General features: G+C 41.9%; 1 protein-coding gene across 1 annotated transcript in view; it reads right to left on the bottom strand.

Moving 5' to 3' along the window:
• The window catches only part of TMEM135 (transmembrane protein 135), a 163,550-nt gene that overhangs the window by 110,529 nt on the left and 26,184 nt on the right, over positions 1–26,837 (bottom strand). Inside the window, exon 4 of the mRNA XM_062639194.1 lies at positions 15,381–15,414. Coding sequence (XP_062495178.1) covers positions 15,381–15,414 — 34 coding nt within the window. The remainder of the gene's footprint in view (positions 1–15,380; positions 15,415–26,837) is intronic.

The following is a 26,837-nucleotide window of genomic DNA, read 5'->3' as shown; positions in this document are numbered from 1 at the left end:
ATATTCAAGTTCAGTGTATCCATTTCAACACAAAATGGTTGATATTGTACACCAGAGTCATGGCTCAGGACTCAAGGGGCCAGTTTGCACAGCTTAACGTGCTCAGGAACTGGGTTCACTTCCTGGCAGCCTTAATTAGGCTGCTATGGGTAAGAGACATGGTGAACATCAGGGTTTAAATAGGAAGAAAAAGGGCTATTCAAGATGTCATTTCTGGGACAGCAGAGAATTTCAGTGTGTTAAAAGAACTCTTGTCACCAAGGACAACTGCTTATTTTTGTATGGGAGGATGAGCACCATTTGTAAAGCTCTTGCGGGTTAATAAAGACATTAATGAAGGGAGAAAAACAGAGACAAAGACAGTATGTGTGTGTGTCAGGAGGCAGGGAAGGGGTCTTGCTCTTTAAAAAACCAATTCTTATACAAACATCTGAAATATTTAAATTTTCACATATCTGAAGCAAATACAATTGGTTGTAAAGGATTTGTAAGCAGCTGGGGGGACATGAGCTTACACATACACGGAGTACGTGTTTCCAGTGCAACTGTGCAAGCAGTCTATGGAACTTTCTGCAACATGACTGATATTTAAAGACCTTTTAAGCAATACTGGATCTGCAAAACATGAAATTATGTAAATGAAATGTTGCAAATAGAATTTTGCCTCAGGAATTGTACCAGCAAACTTGAATGAAAGAGACTGAAGCCACTGGTTACTCTACTCCAGGTTACTGACAACAAATGACTTTATGTAAATGAAAGCAGATGAAAAGATTTGCAATTGAAAAATAGTAATCATTAATGTTTTCAAATACTCAAAGATGACAATTTATTCAGCTTGATTTTGGAGGAGGGTTAAGCAAATTCAGGATGCTTTTAATGAAGATGTTTAAAATGTGTGGAAAGTCAATCTAACACATTATACTGACTGAACGCTTGTATTTTTCTAACTACGCTATGGTGAATACCCTTAAGATTCAGAAGCGTTACGTACGTGCCAGTTCATTGAGAGAACATGTTCTGCCACCGTAAACCAGGTATTAAAGTCAAGAAAAGTATGTTCTTAAACAGACAGCATTCAGCCCCTCCCTGATTCCCACCTCAGGTCATTCTTCTCCCTAGAAACACTGAACATGGAATTTCCATTTCCAGACTTACTTTAACAAAGACTTGAGAAGAGCAGCAGCTATTGAAGCTTCTGAGCAGAGGAAGATCACTGAACCCTAAAGAAACTCCTCAAAGAGTCACACAACTCATGTTACAAAACCACTCCAGATTCACATATGGACCATATGAGACCAACCTCAAGTGATGCAGCTCCTCTGAAATAACCCTGTTTAACAGAATATTGTAGTAAGATAGACAACCGGGGCACTACTGGAATTCCCATAGTGATTAATAGCCTCATTTGCTCTATTTGATCATTGCTCTACTGTGTGGAAAGGGTACAAAAGATAAGAGATTCAGGAAAGATCTGTCATGCCATTAAAGTCACTTTGTCTTATGAACACAGAACAGACTTAAAGACAGGACACTAATTGGAAAGTTTCACATGTGAACAGGGCTAAAACTAACATAAAAAAACTGCCTTAGGAAAACCAGCCAGCTTTAGATGCAGCTAAAATAAATCCTGCCCTGTCTTCAGCTTTCCCCACATTCACTAGATGTAGTTTGATACTGCAGAATTACTTCCTTCTGCTTGACCAAAAATGATGGTAATTCCACATTTTCTTCAACAATGTTTCCTCACTGGAGCTCAGCTTCAAGAAAGGATTCTTTTTCCTTTCACTTTTCCAACACCAATATTGTTTTCAAGCTGACCTGTCTTCCATCCAGACTGACATTTACAAGCTGTGCTAGAAGTTGTCCTCCTCCGCCTTTCTAACATTATTAGAGGCATAAGGAGCATATCACCGAGACAAGATTTTAAATGAACCACCTCCCCCTGAATGCCAAAGCAGTGACTGTTTACACAATTAAAAACTTAGCCTCAGCACTGTTCAAAAACCCACATATCCTGTAACAGCATCACATAAAGAACTTAAGTGGCCGCATGTTAATGTTTCCCACTTTACACAAGGTTACAGCCACACACCAGCACCTTCTTTGTAGCTGATGATAAACCTAAGTAAGATTATTTATTCACAGCAAGACTTTTGAATTCATTTTTACACAGAGCCACAAGACACTTTTTAAACACAGAAAACACTTCAAAATGTAGAAATGCAAACAGAAAAAAAATTCTTATTTCAGACTGTATGGGCAGAGAATAAAGCTTTTGGTTTGCATCAGGAACTGTGAAAAAGGAGAAGCTAACTGTAGTACTTTTGAGAGAAACCCTCACTTCTGTATAGAAAAAGCTGTTTGTAATTTTTAGACCACACTTTTCCTGCTCCAGAACTCTCTGTGGAACTGGTACTTAAGCATTTCAAATGCACAACTTTCATTTTGACAGCTGAGAGTTTTAAAAGGAGCAAAATGATTTCTGGGCTGCAACTGCTGCTCTGTTTAATTATCACTATTCTGTAAGTGACGTCAGGAAAACGTATCAGACTTTAAAGTCTTTCTAAAGGTAATTTGAAGCATGAGGGATTTAATTTCAACTGAAACATTTGGAGCACAGAAAATAATAATTAAATGCAATATGTAATTCATCAGAACAAAGCAGAACCATTCCACCAGCCAGTCCTATGGCAAGAGTAACATTACACCAATCAAATCGTAAGTCAGCAGCATGAACTTACACTTTGTAAACTATATTCATAGAGTCATAGAATCATAGAACACTCAGGGTTGGAAAGGACCTTAAGATCATCCAGTTCCAACCCCCCTGCCATGGGCAGGGACACCTCACACTAAATCATATCACCCAAGGCCTAGTCCAACCTGCTCTTGAACACTGCCAGGGATGGAGCATTCACAACCTCCCTGGGCAACCCATTCCAGTGCCTCACCACCCTCACAGGAAAGAATTTCCTCCTTATATCCAATCTAAACTTCCCCTGTTTAAGTTTGAACCCGTTACCCCTTGTCCTGTCACTACAGTCTCTAATGAAGAGTCCTTCTCCAGCATCTCTACAGCCCCTCTTCAGATACTGGAAGGCTGCTATGAGGTCTCCACGCAGCCTTCTCTTCTCCAGGCTGAACAGCCCCAACTTCCTCAGCCAGTCTTCATACGGAAGGTGCTCCAGTCCCCTGATCATCCTTGTGGCCCTTCTCTGGACTTGTTCCAACAGTTCCATGTCCTTTTTATGTTGAGGACACCAGAACTGCACACAATACTCCATCTCGAATATTCATCTCAAATACTTTGACACTGCGAATTTTGAACACAGATTTGAAGCTTTCTTCTTCTGTAAAACAAAATCAGAACTCCAAGACAAGTTTTCATAATACTTTATTGATGCCAGAAACCATAAAGAAACAGTGGGACAACTACTGTCAACGCAATAACTGGAAGATTTTAGGCAGGACTGCCAACAGTGCAGAAAATCAAGATTCCAAAATCCTGTGCATTAGAATTTGCCAGTTTTGTTAAAAAGGCAGTACAGAAGCACAGCTGGAAGTGGGTATTTACAGATTTTAGCCAATGCACTCAGCAGTTTTGCTGATCCACCAACCTCCACACACACACCTTTGTCAGTATCCTTTGTGCTTAGAGCAGTCCTCCAATACCTAAAGGGGCTATAGAAAACCTAGAAAGGGACATGTTAAAGGCATGTAGGGACAGGACAAGGGGAATGGCTTTAACCTGACAGAGGGGAGACTGAGATGAGCTCTTAGGCAGAAGCTCTTCCCTGAGGGGGTGCTGAGGCACTGGCACAGGGTGCCCAGAGGAGCTGTGGCTGCTCCATCGCTGGCAGTGTTCAAGGCCAGGTTGGACACAGGGGCTTGGAGCAAGCTGCTCTAGTGGAAGGTGTCCCTGCCGTGGCAGGGGGTTGGAACTGGATGAGATTTAAGGTCCTTTCCAACACAAACCATTCTATAACTAATAGACCAGTGCCTCAAATGCTGTCTTGTTACACACCATTCCCACTGACAGCAGGACATCTACTTTCATTTTCAAGCTCCAGTGGAAGACTTCAGGGTTGGGGGTGAGGGAAACTGAGAGGAGTGACAAGCCTGCAGCAGCATTTTACCCACTTCACTGAGCACCTGAGGCATTTTCCTCCTGCCAGCAGCACATGGACCCTGAATGTTGCTCTGATACAAATGGCAAATATTGCTGGAAATGGAAGAAAAAACGCTCCCTTCCAAAGAAGTTCCCATTTCTACACCTATGTATTATCACACACAGACAGAGAAAGCATTACTTTTCCTTGCAGTCCCACATCGACCTCTTCAGCCCTTGGATTGCATTTTCCTCTACTTCTCTCAGAGCAGAGCCATTTCCCTTTACTCCCAAACCTCATGAACTCAGAAGCACAAGTGGGCAGCAGAAACTGCCAGGTAACAGAGACTGCTGCAGAGAATGGAGGACAATACCTGCATTTCCTGAAGGTCTGAGGAGGAAAATATGACTGTCTGACAATGTAAAGATCCAAGAGAAAGGAAGAAGACTGCTAAGATTGATATGAAGTTGGAAGAGCAGGAGAATCTTGCTCTGAGAAGCTTCACTCTTTTCTTCCACCACGAAAACCCTTGATTTTCTTCAAACACGACTGGGATTTCACCTTCTGAAAAGCCTTGAATTCTCTCCTGACCCAACTGATCTATCAGAGCACTGCCCACAGCAATTCTCATCATGAGAAATGCCACATGCAATAGAAATGGGTGTCTGAGAGCAATCCAGACCCTGAAGTCAAGCATTATTTTCATCTCAACAACTAGCAAAGAGTTAACTGTAAAAGTCATTTAGCTGTCTTTAGCACTTAGTATATTTCTGATATGTAATTCTGCATAAGCCATAAGCTTTAGCTGAGAGGGAAGTCTCAAAACTGATTTGCAGTATTGACACTTTTGCTAATTCTAGGGTGGTTACTCACTATGAAAGACCGTATTAAAGGAGCATAAAGATAACTATTACATCGATCTTCTAACAGATACACTGGAACGTTCAAAAATGCAAAGCAGCTTTGCATAGAAGGCAAGAGACAACGTATGAAATGTTTTCTCTGACTCTTGCCAAATGTCCTGCTCTGAAGTGATGGATGAGGTTTCCTGAGGCTAAGATGCCAAAGCCAATTAGCCATGTCAATCCACAAGAACGCCAGCTGCCAGGGTCTAAATTTATTACTGTAGTACTTAAAAGTGAAGCCATCAGCAGTGTTTAAGTTCACATGACTCCTAATTTTAAGACCTGCCCTTTTTAGATTGAGGGTGGGGGTAGCGACAATGACCTTATGTTTCAACCTTTTAACATCATCATAGAATGCCACGAATTACCCATAATTTGATTATGAAAAGTATTCTGTTAATCAAATTAGTCTATGTTATGTTCTATTCAGAAGAAAGTAAGACTCCTGCTTATTTCCCTCCTCATCTGAGTTTTATGTAATGTTTATATTTAAAAGTAGCAATTTATTTCAATATTGCCTGTTTCAGTTGCCAAACTGCCTTCCCCACAGAACATGATATGTGTAAAGTATATAGCTCACCCATTTATGGCATCTCCTTCTGAACTCCAAAATACAATTTTTGGAGAGTGTCTTGAGCATTCGTCGACTGGAATAAAACAAATCCAAGTCTTTGATTATTTGAAACCATCTGCATTTCATTTCTAAGCAAGGAGGGTGGAAATGTAGATCACACAATACACTGCCCTGCATAGTCACCACAAGAAACCCAGTGAGTCCATGAAAGGGTAAAATCTTTCTTTCTGCTTAGGTGCCTGTGGAATAGATCTGAACGTTACTGTCAGGCACTGAAAAGCACCCATTTAGTTGGATTAACTTCCATATTCCTCCAAACCACTCGGAAAAATTTGCTCCGTTTCAAGTAGCCTACATTAACTTTATTAAGATCTTAATAGAAAACATCTTGGCTTTTTGCTACTGCTACATATACTCTTTCCTTTCCTTTGCTGCTCCAGTACACAACTGGCACATGGTATTAACAGCATCTCCTGAACTGTTCTGTACCCTGAGGATGCTAAGAGAATGAGACAAAAGCAGAGGTGCAACAAGGTTAAGAAAACCTACAAGTCTTCTGAGAAGAGAAAATGGGTTTTCGTCATCATATTCTCATTCAAGACTGGGTTTAGGTACTTTTAATTATTTTTAAGTTGGGAGGGTTTTAGTTATTTCTGCACACACATGCCTATGCATGCCCAAGTATTACAGCAAATAAGAATCATTACAAGAGCTTAACATTAATAAATGCTGGTTCTCAATTACTGATTTGACCCATGAGAGTGCAAAGCAAAGGAGAAAGAGACCAGAATGAGTAAGAAGTACATTCTAGTTACGCAGATCTTTCAATCCCTCTTGTTTCATTATGATTTTTTCCTTTGAGATGTTTCTGAAGGACAACTTTATATTTTGAGGCTTTATTTTGCAATGGAATTTCAGTGCTGTTAGTGCCTAAGAATGCTCTATTTCATTACCATTTCATTATAGATTATTAAAGACTGTCTGTTGAAATTCTATTAAAAAAAACAAGCCACATTTCTCACTCAAGCACGCTGCCTTCATGTGTAACCTAATGTCATTAGTTTTCTTCTTTCCTATTTGCTCTTTAAAATCTAAGGGATTCTGAAGGAATCTAAAGGACCAATCTTAGTTCTTTTTGCTGAGTTTCATAAACCAGGTTATATTCAAGTCCTCTGTCACTGCCAAGAAGCGCATTTATCATGCCTGATTGTCCATGCTGTGACACCAGCCATACCAAGTGTCAGAGAACAAGGGGCTGACTCCGCCTGGCATTAAAACATGAGAAGAGTAAATGATGCGAAGACCTTAGAACAAACGTCTGATGAGCTCCAGTCGAGTATGCCTTCTCTGAAACAGCAATGCTGTGAGCTCTTTGTGTTCTACCCTGTTATTCCACTAAGATCCACACAACGAAGGAGCAGAAGCTACAGAAGAGCTCTCCTCCTAAATCCAGATGACAAATAGCAGAAAAACACCATCCTGCAACAAAAGGCAGGATTACTCAAGGAACATTTCATAGAAGCAAAGGAACCAACAGAAGCAGAAGGAACCAACCCTACACAAAACCCAGCTTACAACGTGGTCCAAAACAGAGGCAAAAATGCCTCTATTAGAGGTGGGGATTCAGGACTCTCAGCTGACTTTCCAACTTGAGATGTGTTACATTAGAACCGTAGCCTCAGGGAAAACACTGGCGAGTTGCTATCAATGCCTAAATTTATAGCAGAGAAGACTTGTTTCTTGTCAGCACTAAAATTAAAGGCTTAACTTGTGACAGAAGTTCAGAAATAATCAGCCACAGCCAGCATCAAGTCATCACCTGAGGCAGTTTGTCCATGGGGCAGCAGAAACTCTGCCCTCAGTGAGCACTTGAGACTTCTTTCTGGTCAGTACCAAGTTCTGGCCTTTTTGATCTTCCCTAGCAGCAAATGAAAGGTGCTTCCCTATGGAGATCATACATCACAACACATCCCAACACGGGGCAACAAGGTAGGAATTACTTTATGATCCCAAGTTCCAGCTCAGTGTGGTTTTCACTGAGGAAAATCCAAGAGGTTCCCTGTGAGCTTCCAAACAGGATTTTTTTTTTCCCTCTAAGTTAACTGGGAGGTCAGAACCTGAATACCATAGAAACACAGAATCACTTAGGTTGGAAAAGGCCTTTAAGATTGAGTCCAACCATTAACTTAGCCCTGCCAAGTCCACCGCTAACCCACTTCCCAAAGTGACACATCTACACCTCCAGGGATGGTGACTCCACCATTTCCCTGGGCAGCTTGTTCCAGTGCTTGACAGCCCTTTTGGTGAAGAAATTTCTCCTAATATCCAAACTAAACCAAGTATTAAAGTACTTGTGCTGTCCTAACAATAACTTACAAAACTGAGAAGACAGGACGATTCACTATTATAACAACAGAGCTTGCCTGGTACTTAGGGTTTTTTTGGCCGGCAAGAAAGAACTACAAGGACATGAAGTGAAATGGCAAGGGGAACGGCTTCAAGCTGAAAGAGGAGAGACTTGGATTAAATATTAGGAAGAAATCCTTCCCTGTGAGGGTGCTGAGGCGCTGGCACAGGGTGCCCAGAGAAGCTGTGGCTGCCCCATCCCTGGCAGTGTTCAAGGCCAGGTTGGACACAGGGGCTTGGAGCAACCTGCTCTAGTGGAAGGGGTCCCTGCCTGTGGCAGGGGGTTGGAACTGGATGAGCTTAAAGGTCCCTTCCAATCCAAACCAGTCTGTGATTCTATGATGACGGTTAGCCAAAACACATGGGATATGTTAAATACCAATTATTTCACAGAATTATCAATGATGAAGTGACAATCATGAGCTTTTTGTATTTTAAAGGCTATTTCTGAGCTGGCATGCAATGCTCTCCAGCATTGAACAGCACCAGCAACTCAAAGCTGCAAGTTACATAAATGAAAAACATGAGTTTATAGTTCAACAGCACATTACTCAAAAGAAGAAAACCCAAACAACAAAACAACCCCTTCAACCTGTATTATTCATAGAATCCTCCCTCATGTAATTGCAACTGGCACAAGGTATTCCCTGAAACATCCGTAACAACTCAGACACATTGTACAGAAAGCATTTGATAAGCTGGTGAGAAAATCACTCAGGAATGCTCAGTCAGAGCATTTCTTGCTCCTTTACAGCATTACCAGTTTGCCTTTAGCAAAAACACAGAACTACAGGATCAGCAAAAAGCACAGCTTAGCAGTGGGTTTCTGCTGCTGCTTTGTCTCTCGCCATCACAAGTCTCACCCCTCTTTCTTCCACCCTTCCACATATCACCCCCCTCAAAGGATGAAACCATAACAAATCTAGAGTATGTGGAAAGTGACATTGCAGGGCCCTTGGCCTCAAAACATCTGAATGCTGCTTTATATTGTGCTGTATCTCTGTCAAGTTTCACTGCCTGTGTGTACCATGTAGCTTAAATTAGGCTAATGGCTTTCACTTCTTCAAACTACTGCAAAGCATGAAGATTTAGTGATATTTTGCATCATTTGAACTTCCATCCTGTAAAAATCCCATATAAATATCTGGAGTTAAAGCAATGAAGAGCTCTGGATACTCATTTCTCCATCACATCCTTGGGGATTTCTTTTGAAGTCTGTGCTGCAGCATTCTGCATGCGCCTAGACCAAATATATCAAGCTTTAAGAGCACAACTTACACGCAGCCCTCACATTGACTGGTTGGAGCAAACAAAGATACAGACAAAATGAACCCAGGTTTCATCTATTTATGCAACTGAAAAACAATTCAAGCGTGAAACTACTTCAACTACTTTAGAACTGCAAGAAACTTTGTGCTCAGCTGTATTACACATTCTCTATCATATACAGAAGCGGAGCATCACCCACTGGAATGCCTTTATCAATGTGTTCAGTTCAATAGATGTTTAATGTGAACAGTATTTCTTAGTAGCTTTATTTCTTAACTAGACTTGAAATACAAATGAAAGAAGTATTCCTGCAACAGCAGGGGAAGGGAAGGGAAGGGAAGGGAAGGGAAGGGAAGGGAAGGGAAGGGAAGGGAAGGGAAGGGAAGGGAAGGGAAGGGAAGGGAAGGGAAGGGAAGGGAAGGGAAGGGAAGGGAAGGGAAGGGAAGGGAAGGGAAGGGAAGGGAAGGGAAGGGAAGGGAAGGGAAGGGAAGGGAAGGGAAGGGAAGGGAAGGGAAGGGAAGGGAAGGGAAGGGAAGGGAAGGGAAGGGAAGGGAAGGGAAGGGAAGGGAAGGGAAGGGAAGGGAAGGGAAGGGAAGGGAAGGGAAGGGAAGGGAAGGGAAGGGAAGGGAAGGGAAGGGAAGGGAAGGGAAGGGAAGGGAAGGGAAGGGAAGGGAAGGGAAGGGAAGGGAAGGGAAAGCAGCGATGAGGGGAGCAAGCTCTCAGCTTCACGAGCAGGCTGTTAGAGTGAACACAGCAGCTCCCAGGGGTTTCCCAAAGACTGGATGTACAACAACCTGACATGATGCATCCATACTGCACTCATCACTGTCCTCTCAGCACTTCTCTTTATTGTCACTGGTCTTTAACATATGATCTCTGTGTTGCACATCTCTGGGAAGATGTACCCTTCCTCCCCTACTTTGCTTTCACATCATTGATGACAAGCATGGCTGTGTATTCCTTACATTATAACAGTATCTTTGCCTCTGCACAGAAGTACTTACAGACAATACTTCATAAATGGCAGACAATATAAGCACAATGATAAATTAAACACAACCTCCATATTTCTGTACAAACGTTATCCAGGTGCAATTGCTGACACCATTTCTCCAACTCCCACACCCAGGACTTCAATAATCCCCCCTCTCTGCCTGTCTGGACTCTTGCTATATTTCTCTTCATAATAAAGACAACAAAATTCATCCTTTCCTTTGCCCACAACCCCGTAATTTTCTTTATCATCTGCTCACTACTTTAACCACAACAGATTCTACATTTTCTCATCTTTCTTCCGCTTGTTATAGCTGGAACACTCCCACAAACCAGTTTCCATTACAACAGTCCAGCTCCAGTCCCTTCATGATTATTGCCACAATAAATTCTCATTTCTCATCTCCAAATTGTACTGGTCAGCCTCCTCTTCTTTCAATCTTTTCTGTCTTATTTTTCATACCTATACCTTTCCACTCCCAGATGCTGCCCCTGTGGCTAGCCAGATTCACAGACTGGTTTGGGTTGGAAGAGACCTCAAAGCTCCTCTAGTTCCAACCCCCTGCCACAGGCAGGAACACCTTCCACTAGAGCAGGTTGCTCAAGGCCTTGTCCATCTGGACCTTCTGAGTCTGAATTTAGCAGAGGTTGAAGATATTTCTATTTTGAGAACTTCTGGAGTAAGGCCTCTCACTGATTTGTTAAGCAAGTCTTACTAACGGGCAAAAATCTGTAGCTCTAGCCTGTGTGCAATGTAGGTTGTGTATTGTGCACACAAAGACTCAAAGAACGTGCATCAAGCTAGAAAGATTATTGCTGGAACTTTACTGGAGTTAGCTTGTAGTTTGAACAGCAACTTAAAGTCAAACTGATTTGTGTGAACCACAATCCTCTCATGTGGAAGGGAGCCGCAAACACAGGTCTCGGGTGTGGAAAACCTTCAGTCCGTGCAGCAAAGGTTTTCCAGAAGAGCTGTGAACTGTAAACAGAAGGGTGTTAGGAAAGTGTAGCTACAGGAATTTTGCCCCTGGGTTAAGAAGAAAGGCTGGCATAGCAGCTGGTCGGCGAGCACCATGAGCAAAAGTAGATGATGGATTACTTGAGATTTATTGAAATCAAAGAAACTGTTGCCATTAAAATGAAGACAAGAAAGTCAGTTGGTGTTTTGCAGTACCCTAAGAAACAAAACCTGTAGTTTGCATTCACTTCTAACATCCCGTTTTCAGTTCATGGCTTGCTCAAAGTCCCTGCACCCAACCTGGCCTTGAACATTGCCAGGGATGAGGCAGCTACAGCTTCTCTGGGCAATCTCTGCCAGGGCCTCACCACCGTCACAGGGAAGAATTCACTCCTAATGTCTAATCTAAATCTCTCCTTTCAGTTTTAAACCATTCCCCTTTGTCCTACCCGTATATCCTCTTACCCTTGTAAAAAGTCCCTCTCCAGATTTCCTCTAGGCATTATTCCTATACCTCTTCCTCCCATCACACTCGAGAACCAGTCCTCAACAGCATCGCTCTGCCTTTCGCATCTAGCTGCCTTATCTTAATGCTTAAGCATTTCCAGTTTTATAAATACCATACATTGTAAGCCATAGCACAAAACAAAGAGAGCCTTTGAGATAGTGATGCACAGTTTAAATCTCAAACATAGCACGTAAAGAAACTTCCATATTTTTCTTATAAAGGCAAAAAACACATGTTGTAATTCAGCACATGCCAGGATAACTGCCTCTTTGGTGCTGCATTTCAATGCCAACACAGCAATTCTGAACTTTTGCTTCTCAAGTTTTATATGAAATGAGTCCTACTCTAGATTTGTCTCTTCCTATATTGCATATTTAACACAAAAAACCCACCCTAATCCAAAACCACTTTCTTCAACTTAAAAGCAACAACTCAACTGTTGAGCTGTTCACAATCAAGTATGCCTTAACTGTTTGGAAATGTAAGAGCTCTAAGTCTTACTCATGGACAGTAATTGGTACCATCTACTTTTCCAGATAAAAATAACTGCAGAGATTACATTTCATTTTCCACCTTTCGCTGGAATCTTGGGGTTCCTTTTGATCTCACATTATCCACGAAGGATCATCTTATACATTCACTGCTAATGCACCTCTTACCATGCTAGAAATTTCTTGACTTTAACATATGCAATCCAAAATAGAACTTGAAAGGCTCCATGCTTCTGTGTGGCCCACAGTAATGACCACACTGCTCTTCTGTGACAGGCTCTTATGGGAGCATCAGGTCTCACACTGTAACTAGTTAAACACTCCCAAACCCACACATTCAACAAGGTTAAGGCTCAAGTATATTAATTTCCTTCAGAAAACTTTGACTGACTTCCAGTGAGAAGCTCAGAAGTTGATTTTAGACTCTGCATATCAAAATTGAAACTACAAAACTACAGATCCTTCACTCCTACCCTTATTTCTAGTCTTATCTTTAAAAAGATATGAAAATCCAAGCCCTGAACGCACTGTTGTACAGCTTCAATTTAGCAGAAAAGTTAGTCTAAGAAAGCATTTTTATTCGGCATTTCCATAGAGCATATACAGCCCAAACAGCTTATATTTAACCTGTTATTTTATTGTGTAAGCGGTAAAGAAACACAGGGGAGTTCAGGTTCACATAAACCTATTATCACAGACATATTTAAAACTGGCCAGGACACTTACTCACTTGTTTCTAATAGCTTCAGATTAAAGAACAATCAAAACGCTACCTTTGTAAGATGAGTCCTTAGACTCGCTGTTTCACTCAGAGCTGAGAAAACAGCAGCCGTGCATAAAGACTTTAACACACCTTTCCCCTTCCTGCTGAGTAAACTCAGCTCTGAGGATGGATTGTCACACAGGACCAACAGGACAAGAGAAATACAACTTCCTAATTTAAAAGCCCTAAAGATTCACTGCAGCAGCAATCATGATAATTCCTTGTAACAGCCAATAAACCTAATCACAATCACATCCGGTCTAACTGGGCAAAGGCACACATGAAGAGTCACACAAAAAGCCTCAATTATTATTGCTCAGGCCACAGAAGATTTAGCAAGACATGAAGCAAACCCAAAGGAATACATTTAGCTCGATGAGTATCTTAATAGGTCCTGACACGAGTTCTACACAATACAAGAAATGCAGTGTAATTTCACAACCTAATGATTCCAATTTGCCAGCTCTCAGAATGGGGCATGCCACAATATAACGATGACAGAAACACAAGGTTTAAAGGCTTAGTAAATTTCTATGTGAATCTTATCAAAGCATATAAAGTTCTATGCCAAAGACAAGCTACACAAATAGGGAAACATTTACCATGATTACACAGCTTGCTAACAAGGTAAATATCCCATGATCAAGGGCAGATTACAAAGCAAACCCTCGTAGCCCTGAGTTCACCACAAAGATTTGTGACTAAAACAAGCCATTCTGCTGAAGAGAAGAACATCCACTGCATTGAATGGTGTCCATCAAATGAAACTGCGTCCAGCATAACACCATCCAACATCCCATGAACTGTGTGGCGTCATAGCTTAATGGCTGTGAAAGCAATGGCAGCGTTCTCAGAACTGGGATACTGTGCTGTTATTTCATTGCACTTACTTCTTAGAATCATAACACAGAATGCCAGGATGGAAGGGACCTCCAAGGATCATCCACCCCAAGGTTCACCCTCCTCTTGAGAAGTCTATCAGAAATGAATGATGGCATCTCCAACTGATTATCACCATCCTTATAACCTGTTTCCTGAACAAGGAGTTTCTACACAGCTGCTCTTCTGAATTCAAGGAAAACTTCAAACTTTTATTAGAAAGAAATTCTTCCCTGTGAGGGTGCTGAGGTGCTGGCACAGGGTGCCCAGAGAAGCTGTGGCTGCCCCATCCCTGGCAGTGTTCAAGGCCAGGTTAGATGGGGCTTGGAGCAACCTGGTCTAATGGAAAGTGTCCTTGCCCATGGCAGGGGACTGGGACTGGTTGAGCTTTAAGGTCCCTTTCAACCCAACCAGTCTGTGATTCTTTGGTTTTCAAGCTGTAGATTTCCCGGCAAGAATAAACTTTGTTCCCATGAGTTACTGGGAGTGTGAACATCTCATTTACTACATTTCAAGAAAATGATTTGTCATTTTTTAAAATTAAGTCAAAAAACTTTATAAAGAAAAGGAATCCTAGAGGACGGGGTAAGAGCCATCCAAGTCAAGCAGCTATAAAAGTTCAAATAGTACTTGACAATAGAAACGTTGTGATAAAAACTGATTTCTTCCCTTTTGGAGTCCGTAAGCTCCACTCAGGAATCAGTCTGCAATGAAAGGCAATCTGTCAATACAGAATAACCCAAGAAACCATTTGTGCTCAAAAAAATTATTAAACACCAGAATTTGAGCGAGAACTGTGTAACCCATTAGGCAAATGCATATGGAGAGTTTCCAGGGTATTTACCTGCCAGCAAACACGTCACCTCCTGCCAAAAGCAAATGTTCCAACCCTACATCTTCAGAATTACAGCCACCATCAACAGTGACTGTACAAGGATGGAAGAGAAGGTATCATGTTTATCACCCTATGATACATTTTCTTTGTCCCATCTCTTCTAGTCGCTATTCTTTTCAGACTTCTGCTCTTGCCCAGTTCGCCTGAGGCCACAGCAAATCATCCCAGTAGTCCAGAACACAGCTCTTCAGTTTTCTTTTCTGTAGTTTCTGTGACTCTTTATGCATCTCAAACTATACAAAAATGCCAGATAACTCTTTTGGCATAGTAAAATACTTCCTAAAGGAGTATGATCAAGTAACGTAAGTATTATATACTTAGAAGAAGTTAAGGCATAAAGCAGCATTTAGCTAAATTTACTACTAATACTTATTTGAATGAGATTGTAAGCAATGTGACACACTATTTAAATTGATACAACCATGTAGTAAAAACATTTGCACACACAACAGCCAAAGCTCCCAAGTCACAATTTGCTCTTAAGATCATTTTAGTTGATTAATAAGAAATAAATCTGAACCAAGGACAAATGATTATAAATGGAATGGATCTCAGCATCAATTTTAAACAACACACTTTTTCAATGGATCTTACATATTATTATTCTTGAAATAAAGGACTACTTACTTGATTGGCCATGTAGATTGTGAGGAGACCTCTCCTATAAATACAAATGAGAGAATTAGTGAGTGAATTAAACTGTTTGCACACTAAAGAAAAACACTTTAAGAATTCTGAATGTTTTATTACAGAAGAGAGTTTAAAAAGCAGATTATTGATGGAGGATGAATAATTACCACCCTATAGAAAAGTAAGTATGAAACCAAAAACAGCAACTTGCTAAGCACAGTAGCCAAAGTGGTGACGAATTACACAAACCTGGTTATACATAGCAACCTGCTCATACACAGAATCATAGAATAGTTAGGGTTGGAAAGGACCTTAAGATCATCCAGTTCCAAACCCCCCTGCCATGGGCAGGGACACCTTACGCTAAATCATATCACCCAAGGCCTTGTCCAACCTGGTCTTGAGCCCTGCCAGGGATGGAGCATTCACAACCTCCCTGGGCAACCCATTCCAGTGCCTCACCACCCTCACAGGAAACAATTTCCTCCTTATATCCAATCTAAACTTCCCCTGTTTAAGTTTGAACTGTTACCCCTTGTCCTGTCACTACAGTCTCTAATGAAGAGTCCCTATAGGCCCCCTTCAGATACTGGAAGGCTGCTATGAGGTCTCCACGCAGCCTTCTCTTCTCCAGGCTGAACAGCCCCAACTTCCTCAGCCTGTCTTCAGACAGGAGGTGCTCCAGTCCCCTGATCATCCTTGTGGCCCTTCTCTGGACTTTTTCCAACAGTTCCATGTCCTTTTTATGTTGAGGGCACCAGAACTGCATAGGACCCCTGAAGCCAGCATGAAGGGACAAGGCACCCTGAATTACACACCATGTATGGTAGCGTAAGCATAGTGTGGCCAAAGACCAAGTATAATTGTGAATTTACAGTAAAATGCTGTGTGTAAGCTGCTGGCTTGTGATCAGTGCTATGGAACTCCAGGTGCTTCAGCAAAGGTTGGAAAACTCAAGTTCCATTATTTCCTACTGGACTGGTGCTATTCTGGAGTTTATGGGATTTGGGATTTCTATCACTGTCCCCACAGCTGTTATACACAAAACTTGAACACAAAAGGTACCACATGTTGAATCATTAAAGTCTCTCAATATGAAACTGAGTTTATAAACCTGAACTCATTTGTCCTCACATCACTGAGGACTTTTTTATATTGCTACCACATGAGTAACAGAAGGTCAAGCCAGGCTTGGACATTCCACTTCATGACATTGACGTTTTCAAGTATTCATAGAGTGCTTAAGAGAACAGTATGTTAACAGAACATATCTTGCTAGCACTTCAGTTGAAGGAACAAGGAAAACAATGTGACAGGTAGCAGGAAAAGGTCTCATAGGGAAAAACACCAGATATTTCATCTTTCTTGGATTACTTCTGGGTTTTTGTTGTTTTTTGTTGTTTTTTTTTACCCTGTAATAGTATTAAAAGTTTAGTTTAAACACCAAAACACTCAACTGTTTGGAAGCACAATTAAATTTACCCATGCAAGCTAACCTGGTAATAAAACACACTTTGAGTAATCTTGAGAACATTAGAACTTCAGTAAGTTCTGCAGTAACACACTGACCTGTGACAAGCAACTGGCTACTGAGTGACTGTCCTCATTTCAGAAGCAGCTTTAGGAGTACAGCCTGTGCATTCACAGTTGTATTATATACAGTATGCACCAAACATCATGACTATTGTTTGTGCACATCATTTACTCAGTGGCTTCTCTCCTTCAGTCTCTCTCAGGCAGGCAAGGGGAGGACACACAGGGTCTTCCAGCCTCCCACTGAAATGTATTTTAAGTACTAAAAAACTAAGAACTGGATCTAAATAACTTTTATCTTCTATTGTGGTCCCTTCTGGCTAAGTGTAAAATCCAACCTGCCAACCCCAAAGACAAAGAAAGGAAAAGAGACTAGAGCAGAGGAAGGAAAGAAATCAGCGGCTGCAGTGCAGCTGCAGCGAGAGCGATGCCGAGAAGTCAGAGCTCAGGAGGAAGAAAAATGTGCAGACAACGAATTGGTGCACGAAGTCACTTCCTGAGCTGAAAATACAGCAGGTTGATGGATGACATCATGGGCAAGTGCCTGCAGCAAGCACAGCTCCGTCAACTGCTGCAAGTGGCAGGGGCTAACTGCAAGCAGAAAGGTTTCTTCCTCCAAGTCCATTCTGTGACTGTTTTCAAAACAAACAGCCCCATGCCCTGTGCAAATGCAATGTGATGCCTAACCCAACCCTGAACTCAACTGCTAAAAGTGGGTGGAAGTTCAGAAAACCTTGCACTATTTTACAGCAATGACAGCTGATGGAAAACCCGACAGAAAGATGGAGACAGGCCAAGCAAAGGGCTGCTGGTACAACCCAAGGCCTGTATTAACACTGCAGCTGGTAAGAGAAGAATGTAATTGGGAAATGGTAATAGAAGAGCAGGAAATAATTAAACATAAAAAATAATTAGTCAGCCATGTCTGACCACCTGTTTTGGGGAGGTTCAAAGATGCTAATACATGGCTAACATTTCACCCCCAAACTCTATGACCCAGTGTGGAACATCAATCAGGAGCACCGACATCAGCTACATCAGCGACAGTCTGAAGGAGTCTTAAGATTGGTATCTTTTACCTCAAAAGGGGGATTGCACAAAAGCAATCACAATTTAATTACCCTTTAATCCAAGTAATGCAGAGCTCTAGTGTTCAGTATACTTTTCATTTTGTTTCTCCTTTGTTACCCCAATTTACACTTTCATGTTGAGCTTCTCGTCAGTGAACATAGCCAAGTCCTTCTCCTCAGGTCTGCCCTCAATCCAGTCTCTGCCCAGCCTGTACATGTGTTTGGGATTGCTTGGACCCAGGAGCAAGGCTTTGCACTTGGCCTTGTTGAACTTCATGAGGTTGGCATTGGCCACCTCTCAAGCATGTCCATGTCCCTCTGGATCCCATCCCTTCCCTCCAGCGTATCAACTGAACCACACAGATTTGTGTCATCAGCGAACTCCAAGGGTGCATCAGTCCCACTGTCCTTGTCACCAACAAAGATGCTGAACAGATGTTAAACAGATAATTTGCTTTTTCATTTATACCCTCCACAAAGAGAAGTTTCACTTGATAAAATATGCTTTTCAAACAACGTGGTAAAGTTCAGACCAAACTCTAACAGCAACAGCTCTTCAACTATGGCCTATAAACCTTAATAGAGAACCACATATTTTTGTGATTGTACAGCCCAGAGGAAAGAGTCTAAAATAACTGCTAAAAATATCAAAAGCTATAGGATAAAAATAGCAAGGAAGCCTAACAGTGCACTGGGTTTTAGTACCAGAAGTGTAGGTAGGAGGTCAAGGGAAATGATTAATCCCCTTTACTTGGCACTCACTATACCAGAGTGCTGCACCCTTGTTTTGTCCCCAGTACAACACAGACATTGATCAGTCAGTGAGGAGTACCATGAGCATGGCTGGAAGGTCTTGATTTGACCTGAGGAAAGTGTTTTCTGCATCAAGACGCTCAAACACTGGAACAGGGACCCCAAGTAGCTATCCAACCTCTGTCCTCAGAGGTTTGCAAGGCTGAGCAGACAAATCCCTAAGGAAGCTGGCCTGAAGACCGTGCTGGTTCTGCTCCGAGCAGGAAGCTGCATTAGCTGACTTCCCAAGGCTCATCTGAACAGTTCTATCATTCTGTGAAAAAAAGCAACTTCAAATTATCATATATAATTTTTTTCCACACATTATAACAGCAGAAGTGATAAATAACCTGGCTTTGTAACTAATACAAACCACAAACATCTTCTTTAGTGAATTAGCCACTTTATTAGAAAGATCAAATTTGCCTTCAAGCATTTCCAGTGAAGTCCACACAACCATGGATAGGCTATTCTAAGGATGCCTACACTTGCACTTTGTACCTTTCTTTAGACAAGAATCTGTCTGGTCACTGAAGCCAGTTACATCTTTACCTCCACTGCAACACTACAGAGTCCCAAGTCACCCACATACCACTTCCCAAACAAAAACTGAGCTCCTTCAGTTTTTCCACAGTGTTCCCCAAGATTTTAATTGCTCACGACTCTTTACCGAAATTGACCCAGTTTTTCAGAACTCATCTTCAAGTCCTTAAAATGAAAACACAGGAAATAAAAAAAAAGATTTAAAACTTCATATTCTTTGTTTAATCAACAGTAATTTGCCCAGAGAAGCTGTGGCTGCCCCATCCCTGGCATTGCTCAAGGCCAGGTTGGACAGGGCTTGGAGCAACCTGCTCTAATGGAAGGTGTCCCTGCCCATGGCAGGGGTTGGAACTGGATGAGCTTTAAGGTCCCTTCCAACACAAACCATTCAATGATTTTAAAGTCAAAGAAATCACTAAGTGCCACTGTGAGACTGTGCATTCATCTGCCTGTGAGCAACATTCAAGTCCTGCACATTCTAGAAACTTTAGTTTGACTGAGGCTAAAGCCCAAATCCCCTTACACATGAGTTAGAAATCCTCCTCATGCCAACAGAAGCAATGACAAGTGCCCAAACCTGCATGCCAACACATTGTTTGGAGAACAGTTTCCTAAAGAATGTTTTCTTGCTTAGCTTGACACATTATAAAATTCAAAGAATAACCTCACCTTCACAACTAACGTGAGCTTTTGCTCCATACAATAGCAAATCATACAAAATATCCACTTTTAAAATGCAATCAAGATGTTTTGTTCCTACGGAACTCACTGCCAGTTCTCTTTATTTATGGTTTTCCTTCAATGTATTTATGGCTTTCCTTAAATACAGAGCTGTTGCTAAGCTAAAAAAAGAAAGCAACAAAAAAAACTAACTTGCCTGACAGTGGGATGAATCCTCTGAACACAGTGGTAAGTGCTCCATCACTGGCAGTGTTCAAGGCCAGGCTGGACAAAGCCTTGGGCGACATGGCCTAAGGTGAGGCATTCCAGCCCCTGGCAGGAGTTGGAACTGGATGATGTTAAGGTTCTTTCCAACTCAAACCTTTTTATGATTCTATGGTTATGATCATGGCAATTTTACCACCAGTTAATTATTGCAACCACAACAGCAAACACCTCCTCTTTCTCTCAGCAGCAACAGAAGATTGGTAGGCACTTATTTTTAAGCTGTTGCTCTCCCAATATTCATTCCTCCTTTGGAATATTTCATCCTTTCCCATGTTGTGCCTGGCCCTGTCCATCTGATATGTCAAACACGCAGCACTCCAGTCCCTGCGGTTTTCTCATCAAGTGCTTTTTTTGGCACTACAAAGTTTAAAGCATTGTTTTCCCTATTGCCTTATTTCACTTAAGCCACAAACCTTTCCGAGCAGACATCCTGAAATCTAAACATTCACTGCAATTAATTAAACATATCTGAACTACTCCAACTGCATTTTTTTAACCGGTCCTGTGGCTTTTACGGTCACATTTTGTTTCTTGCTCAAAACTAAAGGGGAAGTGACCAAGTCAGAAATAACAGGAAATAACTACCGCAAGATGAATACTGCTACGCACAAAATCCACAGAAACGGACTCAACAGGCACGTCCTTCAGTGAGAACAGCTCTAGGTGTGAGCTGGAGGACTGAGACAGGGGCAAGGCACACACCCAGGCCCCATACCTGCTGCAACTCTTGTAACCCAGCATACAGCAGCTGCTAGTGGTAGAAATCATAGAATCATAGAAGAGTTAGGGTTGGAAAGGGCCTTAAGATTATCCATTTCCAACCCCCCTGCCATGGGCAGGGACACCTCACACTAAACCATGTCACCCAAGGCATGGTTTAGTGTGAGGAACCTGAAGATGGATAAAGCAGCATGCTGAAGACATGAAGACAGGCTGAGAAAGTTGGGGCTGTTCAGCCTGAAAAAGAGAAGGCTGCGTGGCGGGACCCCATAGCAGCTTCCAGTGTCTGAAGGGGGCCTACAAGGATGCTGGGGAGGGATTCTTCATTAGGGACTGTAGTGACAGGACAAGGGGTAATGGGTTCAAACTGAAACAGGGGAGGTTCAGGTTACATACAAGAAAGAAGTTCTTTACTGTGAGGGTGCTGGGGCACTGCAATGGGTTGCCCAAGGAAGCTGTGAACGCCCCATCCCTGGCGGTGTTCAAGGCCAGGCTGAAAAAGCCTTGGGTGACATGGTCTAGTGTGACCCTAGTCCCTGCCTATGGCACAGGACTGGAACAGATGATCTTAAGGCCCTTTCCAACCCAAAACATCCTATGATTCTATGTTTAAAATCTTCATGCATCAATTTAAGACAACACTTCTTAGACTGAACAGCCTCACCAATGGGTTATGCTTCTCTGCTTATATAATGGATTTAAAAACTTGGGGGGCAAAACCCCACCAAAAAAAAAATAGCTAACTCACTGCTAAGACAAGAGTAAGATTAGTTTTTCTATATAGGTTTAGTTTATAGGTTTTTCTAAATAGGTTTAGTTTTTCTCTTTGCTGTTCCGACATCTTTTAGTGTTGTGAAACCAACAATCCTGACTTTGGAATAGGTACCAGAATGAAACAAGTCAAAGTTACCTTTCCTTGTGACCTGTATGACACAATCTGAACTACGTGTGGCTTTAAGACAGCAAATTTAGAAAAAAATACATTTTTTATAATGTTTCCTATAAATTCAAGTTTGGATTTGATACAAACACCACTGATCACTGTGTGTGCTGCAGGTTCTGACAGTTATCACCTTATTTTAGCCCATAATCCTTTTGTGGATTCTCTACAAATCTAAGAAATCACTAATAAAATGACTTACAAAGGAATCAGTGGATTCAAAAGTATATATGGGGTAGAATACAAAAAAGAAAGGTAAGGAGCACATAACTTATGCTGTACTGACTTGATATAGTAACATTTGAGTATGTTTCTCCTTCAGAAAACTAAAAGAAAGAGTTAACTCTGGCTTGGATTTCTGAACACAAACTAAGAAGCCAACATAGGAGTTTGTAATTGCTCCCCAGACAGGATTTGTGGTCTGCAAAAACAGGAAGAATTCCTCCTCCCAGCTTCCCCCCCATACACTGTAAAACACACCACTTTATAACCTGCAGAATTAAATCACACACACAAATCACAGGTTTCCCCTCAAAAGAAAGAGGTCAAAATGAAGCCGGGGGGGGGCTCTGCTCTACAGCAGCTTGACACCACACGCTGACCAAGTATAGATCTGGCGTTGCGATTGCATCCCTGTAATAACACAAGTATCGCAGATTATGTTTAGGGTATCGTTAATCTCTCACACCCACCAATTTCCTACTGACAGCTGGAGGCCAGCAGCGAAATCCTGGTGCAAAAGTTCACTTCAAATCAGCAGGAACAGATAAGCTTCCCAAATAATGCTGAAGATCAGGAAAACAGAGTGAAGCAGTGAGTCTCCAAACAGAAAATGAGTATTTTTTGGGCTTGGTAAATACCAGTCCCAAGTCTTTCACACGAAGATAGTGTTCAGGCACATAACTCCATGTCAAAAATACACAGTTTAAGGAACACACTGTTTTTTAAAGGAATCTTCTATTTCAAAACATGGATTTGTTTAAAGTAGGCAATGGGCACTGCACAGGTTGGGGGAACTGAGTTGCTCAAAGCTGCAAATCTGGGATATTTGCTTTGAGCACACTACATGGTTTCTTGCAAATACTCAGAATTTGTTTTTCTTAAAAGGGTAGAAAATAAACTCAACATGTTCTGTGATTTGAACACAGGCCAAAGAGAGGGTCTGAGAAAACAGGGAACAGAGAGAGGCCAAAAAGAAAATGTATCTGCAGTAATACATTCCAGTCAATTTAGGACCCATAATTCTTGCAGAGTTTTCAGCTCGTGCAACACAAGATAACATCTACAGTTTAATTTTTTAACTGCTTTACACTGTATTTTATAGAGTTTCCTTCAACATTCCCTCCCTCTTCCTCCTCTCCCAGTTTCTCTATGGTGCTTACAAAGCCAGATTCAAAACAAAGGCTGCCCTACAGAGGGGAAAAAACCTCTTCATTAAAGTGTGATTTAACCTCCCAAGATTCCATGAAGAGATAAAAATCAGATTCCAAAAAGCTCATTAGTTTCATAGAAGGACTGACTCGTAGATAACAAAAGAATAACAAATTAATCAAACCTCAGGAAAAGAAATTAAGGATTTCCAGTGATTCTTTATTAATATTCTTGGTATAGAAGGACTAGATATTGCCAGGTAAGGCTCCAAGTAACAGTTTCTTTGGAGTGCTGATAGTACACAGAACTGGGTTTAACTGGCTCAGCCAATCAAACAGAAAACACTGCTTGAGCACCTTCTCAGGTGAGATACAGCATGTGCTTCTTGACTGCATTCTGGAAGATAAGTGCATGAGGCACAAAAGCAAATACTCTCTTTTTCAGCAAAACTGCCTTGGGGATCAGCATCAGGTCCTTGCTTCTACGTATTTTGCTGGCAATCACAGCTTTTTCATAGCAAAAAGAGGACATAATGGATGGAACTGTTAATGAAAACTAGGAAGAACAGGAGGCCAGGGCAAAGAAATTCCAGAGCTACAAAGAGGTGAGGCCCCCTGGCACAGACTGCCCAGAGAAGCTGTGGCTGCCCCATCCCTGGCAGTGTTCAAAGCCAGGATGGACACAGGGGCTTGGAGCAACCTGCTCTAGTGGAAGGGGTCCCTGCCCACGGCAGGGGGTTGGAACTGGATGCACTTTAAGGTCCCTTCCAACCCAACCACTCTATGATATGCAATATTCTCTGGCCTTGGACATACACTCAGTGTATTTTGGGAGTGAGATGGACAGGAAGAAAGAGTAAAAAAGAAATCTCATAGAATGCTATTACTCCAGCAGACAGCTTGTGGCTGTCCCAACACCACTGGAAATTCATCCAGTATTTGACTCATTCCCCTCTACTTCTACCCTCCAGCCCTCCTCAGGCCATTCTTCTACCCTCCAGCCTCCTCAGCCATTCACCATACCTCACCTGTACACTCCAAACCCAGCCCACAGCACCTTGGTAAGAAGCAGCTCCAGAGGCTTCCCAAGAAGCCCACTGAAATAGCTGCCTCCCCCTCCCCAAGTCATATTCTGCACCCAGTTTGAGACTATGCATTCCACAATAACAGGGTTTTGATAAGCTACTCAAAAAGTCATCTATTTCAAAAGACCTAAGCAGCCAAATATTCTTTTTCTTGCGTGTCAAACTAGTAGCTATTGTTTTGTTTGCATGTTTCGAGCTGATTTTCTCTTTAGCCCCATCGTGGTTTAATGATTACATCTGTTATGGATTTACACTCATTCTAAAATACCTCAAGCAATATGTAAAAAAGCTAATGTGACAAATCAATTCAACTCAGTTTTTCACAGGGTGTGACCAACTTCTAAATGTCCTTATAGTCACAAACAGCGAGCAGCTATACCAACACACAAGTAGGGTTTGGAGTCAGACTTGCCAGCCTCAGAGACATTTGCATTTTTCCCCCTTTAGGAGCCCAATAACAGCCTATCACATCATATTAAATACAGGCTTCAAATCCAACTGGAACTCTGAATTAGGCATGCAGAAGATGGATTAACATTGTTATCTATAAGGCCTCGAACACAAGAGGTCCCAAGGAACAGCAGTGTCAGAAGCCAATGGATCCTTCTCTAGAAATGCAGGTAAAGCCATACCAGAAGTTTTGACTGAGAGGCCTTTCACAGAATCACAGTATAGTTTGGGTTGGAAGGGCTTCAAAGGTCATATAGCCAAATCCCCCTGCAATGAGGAGGGACATCTTCAACTAGATCAGGCTGCCCAGAACCACATCCAGCCTGACCTTGAATGCCTCAAGGGGTGGTGTATCCATCACCTCTCTGGGCAACCCATGCCAGTGTTTTACCACCCTCATTGTAAAGAATTTTTCCTCACATCCTGTTTGAATCTCTCTCTTTAGTTTAAAACCATCACCCCTCATCCTGTCACAAGCCCTGCTAAAGTCTTTCCCTATCTTTTTTTCAGGCCCCTTTTAGGAACTGAGAAGTCAATTTCTGGCTGCACATCAGTATTTGATGAAGAGCTGTGCCAGATACTACAGACAGACATTGATGTGACACTTCACCCACCAAAGACAGAAAGAAGCTATTGCCAAGTTCAGTCTCAACCTATTATTTTCTAACTTTAGGCTCCAAGATCCAAAATGGCAATGGCTGATGTTAGAACATTTCTGCTAGTTCCTCAGTCCATTGCTCACAAGGAATAAGAGACACTGAAGAAGAGCTGAAAAGGAAAAACTTATCACTGATGAAGCAAGACTGAGCATACACAAATTCCTTCCAGTAGACAAAATGATGCTGTACTATCAGACAGTCCATATTGCTTCAGTCTTTCACTAAAGCTGGAGCAGTGGATTATGATGAGAGGTTCATGAGACCTGTTCTATGCTTGCATTTGACATCATGTACTCTGATGTTCCTGCTTTTCAGACAGACCATCTTTAGAGGAATCTGCTTACTTTATCAGAAAGGTTCAAACTGGAGGGGAAGTCATCTGATTATGAGAAACACTATAAAAACCATAGGACTTACCAAAGGAAATTAAAACATGTCATTTTCTGCCCTGGGATCTCGAGGGGAGAGGGCAAGAAGGGGAAGCAAGTGTTTAACCACAGTACACTGCTCTAATCTTCACCACAAAAAACCTTCCTGTGGTTAAATATAGCAAATCATTCCCATTCTAGGTTCCCACCTCCACGCTTTTTCCTGCGTTAGCTGGAGCTAATGACGACCTTAATTCCTCGGGAGCAATGAGACTACAGGAAAGAGTCAATTCATTTACAGAGGGTTTATAAGTGTGGCTCATGTGGAAACAAGGATTTAAGCGCCTCTCATCTCTACTGTCTAAAAACAATACCCTTCAAGCAGACCTGAGGAATGTATAGCAGAAAAATCCCCTCCAAGTCTTTCAGGCAGTGCACCAAGGTGGGCAGAGATGTTACCTCGCCAGGTAAATGTCAAACTTCTCATTGCTCCAGCAGCCAGCACTGCAGCCAGCTCACCGGGGCAGCAGCTGAAGTTTATTCTATCCTAGCAGAGTATTTATTATTCCCCCTCTGGGAGCTGTACATTACACACAAGCATTCAGACACAGAAGATGTATTAAGTGTTTGCTCAAGCCAAGGAAGTCCAAATGAGCGTCTCCTGGATGCTAGCACTGAGCAGACAGAACAGAGCAATTAATCCTCTGTGCCACTGGAATCCAAGTCAGAACAGTCCAATGTTCAGCAGCAGGCTGAATTTTAACATTTTAGCTGTAGGCATTTCAACAGCACTGTAAGTTTTCTAAGGAGGTGGTTGTGGGGTTAATGATGAAAAGCAGAATACAAAATTCCACCACCACTCAGATGAATAAATCACATTTACTTAGTTTTCAGCCCATAAAGTACAAGATTTGCCAAAAGTGGTCCTTAGAAAATTGAAAATAAACTTTAATTATATTCAAGTCTCAATTCCTCA

This window comes from Pezoporus occidentalis, unplaced genomic scaffold, assembly GCF_034315485.1.
Source record: "Pezoporus occidentalis ecotype Australia unplaced genomic scaffold, CSIRO_AGI_Poc_V1 ctg6, whole genome shotgun sequence".
In the NCBI taxonomy this organism is placed as follows: Eukaryota; Metazoa; Chordata; class Aves; order Psittaciformes; family Psittacidae; genus Pezoporus; species Pezoporus occidentalis.
The sequence above is the reverse complement of the archived record's forward strand: the minus strand, read 5'-3'. Positions and strand labels throughout refer to the sequence as shown.